This window comes from Bacillus rossius, chromosome 6 (assembly GCF_032445375.1).
Source record: "Bacillus rossius redtenbacheri isolate Brsri chromosome 6, Brsri_v3, whole genome shotgun sequence".
Classification (NCBI taxonomy): domain Eukaryota; kingdom Metazoa; phylum Arthropoda; class Insecta; order Phasmatodea; family Bacillidae; genus Bacillus; species Bacillus rossius.
Genome location: NC_086334.1, coordinates 15299121 through 15310902, shown reverse-complemented (window position 1 = coordinate 15310902; position 11782 = coordinate 15299121). Strand labels below are relative to the sequence as shown.

The following is an 11782-nucleotide window of genomic DNA, read 5'->3' as shown; positions in this document are numbered from 1 at the left end:
AACGAATTTTGCGACTTTCCTTTGATTTTGACATAGTCGCGAAATTCACGCTTTTTCGCACTAAATAATGTTCTTATGTCGCAAGTTCTATTTATTTACTACATCATAAACATAAGCGTGAAATAAACATAGACTGAAAGACTAGTGCCGTGATATTATCTTCGTTGCAAATGAAAACAAAATGTAACAAATGTCAACAATCGATATGTGCGCACTACCAACATAACAAAATTGACTCCACAGTTTTCGTGTTTTGAATAATGGTCGTATCTGCCGCAAGGCGCACTGGTGTAGTTTTTCTAACCTAATTTAATCGCATGGAGCTAAGATGGCAGTCATTTTTTCATGCACATATCTATGAGTGTTTACAACTACCGTCCACATATTGTAAGTTTTGTGATACAATTGAATATGTGGCTAAAATGCCGAAAACTTGGACAATGTTTGATCGCGAAAGAGAGATGAAATCGGATTATTTTATATTTTTGATCAGCGGGACAAAATTATGATGAGCAAGTTCTGCAACGCAAAGACACGTGCAAAAAGCATGTGGCAAATGACACACTCAAAACAAAAAAGACAATTATTTTGTCAAACATTCTACCGTGTCTAAACAAATCTCGATAGGCGACAGCGTGAATAAAGCAAACAAGCTTGAAAGTGCAGAAAAAAAGAATTTTTTTCTGATTTTGTTAATATGATGCTGTAAGTTAACATTCCTTTGGAAAAAGCTGATCATCCAGCTATGAGGGAATGGTGTAACACCCATGTTGAAGGTTAGCCTTATTTATTTAGAAATATTTTCCCCCACTAATAAAAGTTCATAAGCATATGTAAGCCTACAATATTATCAATTAACTTACCTGTAGGCCCAACTTACCTTTACTTCAAATAAATATGCAAGTACCTCAGATTAACAAACACATAAATAGGATGGATTGCATTGTGAAATGGTGAGCACACCACAAGATATTTTTGACTGATTGATTGATGGTTTTACTCTGTAATCCAGCAGTAATCTTGAAAAGGTTAGGTTAGGCTAAGAATTGTTTTGAGTAAATGAGCCCATTAATGTTTTCAGCGATAACCTTATAAATGCTACGTATTTATAAGTATATTGTAAGTTATGTATACATTTTAGGTGCAGGGGATTTGCCATCATCAGCCAACACTCTTACAGAAACTTATGTCCCAAAAATTGGCCAGGCAAATAAGGAAACAGTAAGGCTATGAGGTTTTTTTTACACCGCCAATGGCATAATTTTTTCACAATTTTTTGGGGTCTCTACTGATTGCTTATTTTTACACAGATTTTTTGCACCGCTTGCTTTTTTTTCACACAGACTTTTAGCACCGCTTTAGTCATTTTTTTTTTACACCGAAATGAGCCAGTTTTATTTACCATTTTCTGGGGTCCCTATGGATAACATTAAGAGAAAGTTTTATATTCATTCATTTGCATGACATTTCAAAATAAATTTTGTGGTGTGTGTAAAATAAGTGTTGGGTCTACTCCAGTTTAGAATCTCATATTTGTGATTTGATTCTTCAAATCACATTCCATTAAACTTGTAGGCTCACATATAAAAAAAAGTATATTAGTTTACAATTACAAAATATCAATATGTTTATTAACAGTTACATATAACGGTATACATCTTATAAAATATGTAGTGTACCTAATATCTGGCACCTGAAAGCCCCAAAACATCAACTATTTTGTGCTGGTGCTGTTTCTTTTGGGATATAATACTCAAAATTTATTTAATAACATACTTGATATAAATTGAGCTATTTCACATAATTTGTAGTATTATTATCATCTGAATTATGTTATTTAATTTAAAGTACAGAGGAAGCTTGCTATAACCGATCTTGGAATAATGTAGACCTTTCACTTAAATATATCTAATTAATGTCAACTGAGGACCATGATTTATTGAAAAGATTTTCCATGACTGCATAAATTATTTAATGAATAAATACTGATTATTTTACCAAAATCATGGTAAACCAATCCCCCCATTTATTTACCAAACTTTTAAATCTTGAAAATGCTGGCGAATTGAAAGTCTTTAATAAAAAATACTTGCTTATATATATATATATATATATATATATATATATATATATATATATATATATATATAAAAAATGTTATTGGCAGTATTACAAATTATTTTTCAATTTCCCTTTCAAAATAAATTGATACAAATTTTAAATTTCACTGCAAGGATTTAACCAGCTTCAATTTTTGATTCCTAAGCCATTTTATGAGTACTGTTTAATTCCAAGATTTTTACTATTAGCTCTACAATATGCTTACAGGAGCCTATGAACTGCTGATGAAGCTTTGCAAAAGCATAAATTATCAGTATTATCACTTTAAAAAAAATATATATATATTTAGGGTCCATTGTCAAAAAGCACTTGTGTCCCGCCAAGGTGATCTAGCTATAGTGTAGATCAGCAGTTGCCAAATTTTTTTCTTCTTTTGGCGGAACCCCAACTCCTTCAAAGAAAGTTATTTGACAGTAATTGTAAACGTTCAAACCAGATTTATTATATTGTATATTTGTTATACTGTAGTGTTAAAGACCCCTGATGACCGGGGTTCCATGGAACACCTTTTAGGGACCACTGGTGTATATGACTAGAGCTGTTCAGGCTGGCTTATCTCACTTTGCCACATCATTCTCACATGTAAGTACATGAGTTGCATACGACAGACGTGCCAAAGCGCATTTCCGCATACTAACCAAAGTGGTTGGACACATAGTTTCTTTAAAGGTTGCTGCTCGCGGTTTGCCATGCTGTACTTGTCTGCCGTTGTGAAGCACTCAAACACCGGTGCTTTGGATAAATGTCAGTTGACCGTCTCATCGGCATTTGTTGCCAACTGGCTCCACACTGCTTTCAGATTCACATGGTCTGCAAAACAGCCAGCAAGTGAACGGATACGCTCATGTGCAGTAAAATCTAGGTGTTAAATAGAAAACATGAAACATTTTTATGTTTACAGGAATGTGTTATTGCTTATTGACTAATGAATATAAAACCTAAATTCTTGCTTTGATGTGACAGCGCTCCACTGACTGTTAGACAAGCTGACATTGTACTTAAACAAAAATCCTCAATATTTTATAAAAATAGGCAACACTTTTACTGATTAGTAAATGCACAGCTCAAAAGCTATAACTAGGAACATGGGATTTTAGGGATATATTCCCCTTGAGAGAAGTCATAGACTTATAGAGGTATTTTTAAAAGAAAAATTAATCTTTATTGGTAAGTGGTGAAAAGGAAGGGAAATACCGTATTGGTCCGAATATAAGGCGACCATTTTTACATAAACGAGAGATGCAAAAATTGGAAGTCGCCTTATTTTCGCACCCAAGACGCCAGAACCGCAAACATTAGTTCCAAGCTGAAAGCTACAGTAGAAACATTGTTTAACAAAACGTTCACGATTTTTTATATTAACTAAAACTTTGTTACCTCACACGGAGAAAAACGATAAATCCACCTAATATTGCAGTAATTCACAATTGTTTGAAGTTGAAAATTAAAATATTTGTTATTGAGTAAAAACGTGAATGTTTAAGCATCTCAAAATGGCAACCTTTTATTTCACAATTCATATTTGTACTTTGTGTACAACCGCGTGTTAATATTTACGGTAATTTATCTTCAGATTTTTAACGGAAATATTTGTACTAAAATATCACAGTTATTTTCAGAACGATTGTTTACGTTTACAAACATTTCGGATGTAATGTTTGGAAATTCACGGCTGCCAACTGTCTTTCCACAATATTTCTTTGTTGTAAAACGAACATTGCCGAACACGCACGAAGACGCCATATTAACAGGAATTTGGTACGTTGCTTCAAAAGCTATTTTAATAATCCACTCCTTATTTATGTAAAAACCTTTCATAATTATAATAGATTATTCTTTCAAATTCATAGAACAGACTCTCTCTGTCAGAGAGTAATATGGACAAATATACGCGGTCACGTAACCGAAGTTATTCTTGGCCGTATGCTTCATCATGTCAGCTAGCCACTTGTTTTGTTCCGGCAAGATGCATTCTTTGTTTGCTTTTTTTACGTTTAACACACTACAAAATAGTAATACGCCTTGTTCTGTGGTAATACGTAGCTTAAGTCAAACGGAAAGTTAATTGCTGTATTTTAAGAGTGATTAATAGCCATTGTAAAAATTTTAAATTCGTAGATACAGTAAACTGTGAAAAATGAACAATCACACATCAGTGGAATGGCGGGGAACGAGGTCTAGACAAATAAACAGCTCTGAAGATGACAATTATGCAGCTTCATTAGAGTAAACATACGAAAAAATTTATAGTGTAATACTTAAAAATGTAAATATTTTCTAATTGTTTTCTTTTGACTTTTAGGGTAGGCCATTCAAACTTATTTTAAATAAGTAATGTGATAAATATAAATTAATTGTTATACATAAATTCAAAAACGATTTATCAACACAAAATGTATGTCTAATGAATTTTCACATTAATTTCTACCAAAAATTACTTTTACATTTGTTTGGCCTCCTGAAACTGCAGGTCGCCTTATATTCGGGGTCGCCTTATATTCGGGCCAATACGGTATATACTTTTGATGTTTGTTAGTGGTTTTTTTTTAAATTATATAGGTACACTTCCACAATCACTAAGCATCGGTGCAAATTATACAATATCTTACTCTCATGGTTTTGCACTGCTGTGTCCTTTTTGATGCCCTGGGATGATGTGAAATTCTTTGACCACCATGAGCACTAAGGAAATGTGACTTACTTTAACAGCTAGTGTTGAAATTGTTTTATAAATTTCATAGTTTGTTTTTATTGTTTATTTCTATGCATTTAGTGATACATATTAAAAAAATTTAATGCTTAACATGGAGCTCTCATTGATAGCATCTATTTGTACCTTATATGGTATCTGCATATTGTCAGCTTGGAGTGAAAATCTAGTGTGTTAGAACTCTCAAACTTCACAAATTATCTAGGTTTTTCACTTATCATGGTTAGCATGGTTACTTTTTTACTCTCCAAAGTCCAGAACATATATTTTTGTCCTTTTAGCTGACAATAGTTGAGCTAAAAGGTTTTCCACCCAATAATGCAATATATATAAAAAGAACGATCAGAGGTTTTCATTCTAAGCTGATGAAACATGATTTGGTGACATAAAATTTAGGGGCATATACTACTTTAAAAAAGTCTGGATCGAGCCATTTTACAGACTGTAAAGAAAGTAACAACTGTCAGTGTTCAACCAGCCAACAAAGAATCAATATCAGATAATTTTAATCTTATTTAAGCTTATTAACATCAAGATCACCCCAACTCCTTCCTATAAGTTTATTTTAATTTTTTTTATGTTGTCTACTTAACTGTTTTACTCACCTGATATTAAGTTTCTTTGGAACTTTGTAACGTACTTGGTTATTATTCTCCTTTTTGGTTTTTTTGTTTAATTCTTCAGGTGTATCTTTAAGAAAACATTCAGACACTAATTAGCTGATCATATGACAACAAGAAACATTACATTATGGCCTACATACATATACATAAAAAATATTAAACACACATGTAATAATTATTTCCTGTGTTGTAACCTAAAACCTTAAAAAAAATTAAGGGGCCCACTTAAAAGTGCATTTATGTTAGTGAGGCGGGATGGAAAGCAATGCTTGTGGTGCTTAACGTGTTCCGGTTCCCCACCACATACCTACCCATTCCCCTCCTCTCTCGGTTCCCCTCATACCAATCAAAATTTTCCGTAACACTTAAAAATTGTAGACCCCTCAGCAAAGAAATATCACTTCAAAAATAATGTTATTAAAAAGAACATTGGCGCAACAAACATAGCCACTAGCACACACGGCAGTCCGCACACAGACTGGCGACTGAGCACGGTACTCACTCCCCTCTCCCAGCCCGCAACAATCGCCTGGCCAGAAGAGAGTAAACAATTGACAGTAATGTTAACACGCAATAAAAACAAAATTTTATGCTGTTGATGTCAAGTGTTCCGAATGTACCGAAATAACCGGGAATAAATTTTAAATTCCCGGTTATTTTACTACATCAACAGTACAGAGAATTCCCGGTACTTTCAGGACAGGGATTTCCCGATTCTATACACTACCTTGCACCTGACTTTTTAATTCGGTTCAATTTTTCTCTGTAAAAATGAATTTTTTGTTACTATTATTTTTTGGCGATACTTGTTGATTTAACTTCTGCCTCCATAACGTCAGAAACACGTTAAAATAGCCTTCTAAGGAGCTAGCATTGTTCGTCTCCCCATTAACTGCGAGTAGAGACCCGGAAAATTTGCGGGTTCGATGACCTCCAGGATAGACTCCAATATCCTCTACACACTCGGGCAAATGCCAACTGTTCATTGGCTGCTGACTTGTGAGTCGTCTCGACTGGGTGGCCTGTGATTCGACACTTCTTCGAGCGAGGGTCACTAATCGGCCCTCATTTAATCCAGATTAACAGTGAACCAGCGGTAGCAAGCAGCGCAAAGGTGTATAATTATTTGAATTTTAGCATGACACGAAATGAACCCGCAAATTTTTCGGGTCTCTAACTGTGAGGTACTCCACACTCGGTGGAGGACGGTACCTGGGCGTCGGGGGCGGCGTGCCAAGAGCAGCACGGATGCGGCGACGGCGATGGCACCGAGGCCCAGCAGCGCCAGGCAGCAGGCGCGCAGGGTGCGTCCCAGGGACACCAGCAGCCTCAGCTCGGCCGCCTTGCCGGCGTCCAGGCGCCACGCCACCTCCACCCACATGACGGGCAGCAAGGTCGTCGGCAGGCTCTTGAGCGTCCTGCCCCGGGCACACGGACATACAGCAGGTCCATCACTTCAAGACATCTAGCCTACACAACTTAAGGGCTCCGCCCATCCGGGCACACATACGGTGCGCAGAGCTTCAGGAAAAAAAAACGTGATTTCAAAACTACTCGAGATATCCGAGTGGGGTCTGCTTACGAAAAGCATTTAAGAGTTCGCCGAGGACCAAAAAGTACTTTTGATTTTGGATGAAGTTTTTAAACTGCATTTTTAGATGAGCGAAAATGTCTAAAACGAGTGTTTTCAAAGTAATTTTTAGACGTAAAACAACCGGTACAGATTCTTTAAAGCACTTAAGGGACTTGCATTACACATTTATCTTCATTTCTCCGCAATATAATGTTACAGCCACCGCTCAAATTAAACAGTTATCCTGTGATGACGAGAAGACTGCGCGCTTATTATCCCGCCTCACTAACACACATACACCCCTGACGAGGCGGGCCCCTTAAGGTCTAATTAAAGTGCTTCCCAAGGCTGGCATACGTCTTTGAAGTTGGGGCTGAACATTTTTTCGTTGTAAATAGTAAAGTATTTACGATGGCTTACAGCGCGTATGGATTATTTTTAGTTCAATCAAGTTCTACAATCACCGTGAATTTTGTCACCGTAATGAAATTACTTGGTGAAATAATGGGGGGTAACACTTTCATAGTCCATGTAATTTTAAAACGTTTTTGAGGCGTGTTACTACACCCACTTTATTTCAATGAAATAATTTTACAACAGTGACAAACGTTTGCTGTGGTTTTAGAACTTTGTTCAATTAAAGACAATCAAGAAGCTCAGTGTTGGAAACACACACCCACAGATTAGGGGTGTATCCAGGACTGACTTCTGGGAGGAGCACCTCCTTCACAATAAAATCGAGGGAAAAAGACAATTTCTAAGACACTTAATAACTTAGTCTAGGTAAATATCAGATCCAGAATAAGTTATTAACATTTGAATCAACTATTTGAGAAATCCCATTAGTCCATCAGAGCAAACTTTAGGAAAACAAAATAAAACTGCTCACATGAAACAAGAAGGTAAAAATGATTATTTTATCAAAGTGATAATTAATTTAGTGTTGTTACCCAACCTATACAATAAAATAATGTAGCATAAATGTAATGGATTTGTAAATAAAAATTATTAAAAGTCATGGACTTATGGGTTTACTCAATCTTATAGAATATTGGGTACGATTTTGGGGTTTTACGAAGTAAGAGATGGCAGTGTTTATTATATAACTTGTTAGTTTTTGTTACTAATATACAAACAAAATGTATAAGACAAAATACATGCATACAAAATCTTTATCCAAATGACATTGTTTTGAATGTAACATTACTCTTACAGGAAACCCTCAAAACCCATCATAAGATGTTCAAAAGTTTTTTTCACTGTTGGCTACATTATAATGTTTCATGCAACATCAGAGACATCCCTATCGCATGTAGGCCAGTTGAAAAGGTGTTGATAGAACTGCTGCACATTCACATCATGAGGTAGGTACATACTCAATTTCTGCAGATCCTCCATCTTTTTCTTCTGAACAGGACGTTTCCCAGCAGGATAGGCTGTAGTTGTCGGGAAGGCAATCATTCCCGTCCTTGTGTTGCGAATGTGGAATGTACTTGTCAACAGTCCATTAATATAGTCCCTAGCCACTACTACAACAGGTGTAGTACTTGTGTGTGAGAAGTGCATGAACTTTGACGGTTGCAAAGTTATTTTTCGATCCTTAGGTATGCTTCTTCCTGCAGATTCTGCAGACAACATTGATTTCTTAAAGTAGAATGGCCACCAACTTTTGAAGTCAATGATTTAGGTTGAATCTTCAATCAATATTGCCAGGAATGCCTGTTTATTGGAAGAGTTGAGCATGATTTCCATGTATTCCTTAACCATATACACCCGGTCTCTTCGTTTGATTTTTCTTTTCAGTATGGCAAAATCCCGATCACACGGCAAAAAACTGTGACCCCTCATTGGGTAATATTGATCTACTGTTTCGAATCTGCCTGTGGTAGTCAATGTTGAAAGGAGTCTGATTATAGTGTGATTTCCATTCTGTGCTCCACAACCATCTGAAAAAATGTGCAAATGCTTCACACTTTTTCTTACAGCTGATTCAATGTATCTCATTAAGAATGTGCAGACCTCATTAGGCCCTTTTCCTGCCATTCCTTCATGGGAAACTAAAATAATAAGCACTCCCATCTTTTAGACTATGGATACAAAACACACTACAGCATTTATCAACTTGCGGACGGCCAAAAGACAAGGAGAAATTTTCTTTGAAAATTTTCAAGTAGTAATCATAACTTACTGTTTGACCAGGAAAGTCACGTCTGTACAAAGAGTGCATGATCTTAACATTAAGTTTCGCATCCAAATAATGATATTCCCGGGCACTGTAATGATATGTCTTAACAGGAAAGGAGGCAATATGTGATTTAACAGCATCAATAACAGTACCTGATTTGGCATTCCCAGGAACATTTAGCCCACGTTTGTCTCGTGATGATTTGCCTTCACAAAGTAATGACGACAGTCTATGCACTCTATCATGTTATTCCATGCATATTTACAAAAGCTTTTTTGCACACTTGGTACTTGCCTGAACATGTTGAGATTTAATGAACAAATGTACAACCTCGTGAAGGTTTTGATGATTCTTCTGCTCTCTTGCGTCGTCTGCGCCGATGCACTTTGGTAGTAGATATCAAACTCTGTAAATAGCTATCCTGCTTGTTCTTTGTCTCGAAACTGTGAAATTTAGACATTATCACTTGTTCCTGCTTTGATATCACAGTGTAGCATTTTCGCCTGCATCTAAAATAAACAAACATATTCATTTTTGTTTAATGATAGTGTGTTGGCTTAACTACTACAAGAAAGACATATCGTGAGAGAGGTTAATATACTTGCAGTCTTCACCTGGAGTCTTGGCAGCAATATATTTTTTCCAGAACAGTTAATATATGCTTCACCTATCAGTCTTGCTTCCTTTATAACTGAATTCTTGTATTTCTGTAAATTTGTATGCCCTCTTTTTGCGTTTATATTGTTGAGCAACGTCATCTTCACTTGAATCCATCATTAAGTTGTAAACAAATAAGAAAAAACCATTGACAATAGAGAAACGAAATACAATCAAGTCATGGCCTTCAGTATAATAATAAGCAGACAGAGATATTGTTGGTAAATAAATCCTTTAATTCTATTCGGATATGAAACCCCATAAGTCCATGACTTATGGGGTTTCTCTTTCTCTTGTGTGATCGCCTCTGATGCATATCATGCTTACCATTTGGAGGACATGTGGGGTGTCTTGCTAGTATGTAGAACTAACTATGTAGTATGATAATCGATGGATAACTCATTTTCACATTTTTTGTGACTTATGGGGTTTCTCAAATAATTGATTCATTTATACATCTGTATTTTAATTTTATATGTAAATTAAATTGTACGACTCTTAATGAATAGCGCGGACCTCCTCACCGAATGTTTGGTTTGGCCTCCAGCATCACGTTGAACTGCGTCCTGCCCAGGATCTCTAGCGGGATGCCGGTCGTCTGGAACACGGGGAGAAACTCTAATTACCGAAACTGATAACTGCAGTTTTGTGCCCATCCACTAGATAGCAGCTTTCATAATATATTACTTACATAGATATATTGATATGAGATTTAATGCATCATTTATTATCAGGCAATCAAACCAGTGAAATATAAATTCACTTTATTTTGGTAGCCATGTATTTTTTGGTGCAGCATACCAGAAATACTGCATCTCCTACTAATTTCTCTAAAACATGCTTTATTATCACAATCCATTACATAGTGTTCATTTATTCGTCAAAATAGCTAAATGATTATAAAGTTCCTCAACATATTTTCACTAAATATGATCTAATAACGGTAAAATTTATCACTTGCATGATCTTTTATGGTTCATAAATAATATTTAATATCATATCTGCTGAAATGGATTGTGACAAATAACAAGAGGGCTTGCAAAATAAATGTATGGACAACACTCCTTACTAATAGTAATGAAAAGAAAATAGAATAACATGAAATGTGAGACAATAACTTTACGCTTGTGTACACAGCCATGCGACGATAAGGCCCAGTTTATAAACCACGCAAGAAACACAATGAAGCGAAGCGATGTTGCAACCAACACAAGAAAATCTTGGTCGTTTGTAAAGCACGAATTGTAAAACAGCAGAAAACACATTTATTCGTCTTGAAAACATGTGAAATTGTAAATTATTTGAATAAAAATTGTTTTTTCTTTCACTGTACGAAAGTTTAAGTGTGAAAACGCAAAGAATATAATAAAAAAAAACCATCTTAACCTTCTGTACACATAATGTACACATATTAAAAAAGTGTGTGCATAGAGTCCAATTGCATGATAGAAGTGAAACTTCTTGCTTATTAGTCATTGATAGAGATACATCATAAGTATTTTTAACTGACCAAGAAATAATAATTGAGAATCTTAAGGATGCAGGTATGTTCGAAATGGAAATGGAAGGAAAAAAAAAAAATAGAAAAACACAAGCAGCATTATGAGAATTTTATAGCATTACTGCTGAGCCATTTCTACCTCTGCCCTGCTGTCACCCCCTCCGGCCACCACAACTACCATACAGCATTCTACACAACGTACCTATTCCCCCCCCCCCCCTTCCTTTTGCCATCTTACCATTCGACCTCTCCTCCTCCCGGTTCTCCCACCACATAACTAACTATTCCTCTCATGCAATTGTAATTTTCGTAATGCTGGAAAATTGTAGCCTCTTCAGCAAAGAAGTTTAGTTCAAAAACTATCTTAACCTCCTGTACACATAACTTATGCATATTAAAAAATATATTTCTG

At 35.7% G+C, this 11782-nt stretch overlaps 1 protein-coding gene across 1 annotated transcript in view; it reads right to left on the bottom strand.

Annotated features, from left to right (window-relative positions):
* Positions 1-1602: 1602 nt before the first annotated feature.
* Positions 1603-11782, bottom strand: part of LOC134532704 (protein peste-like) — a 38361-nt gene continuing 28181 nt past the window's right edge. The window contains exons 8-11 of the mRNA XM_063369460.1: positions 10394-10467; positions 6667-6872; positions 5437-5521; positions 1603-2931 (exon numbers count right to left, since the gene is read on the bottom strand). Coding sequence (XP_063225530.1) covers positions 2880-2931; positions 5437-5521; positions 6667-6872; positions 10394-10467 — 417 coding nt within the window. The 3' untranslated portion in view covers positions 1603-2879. The remainder of the gene's footprint in view (positions 2932-5436; positions 5522-6666; positions 6873-10393; positions 10468-11782) is intronic.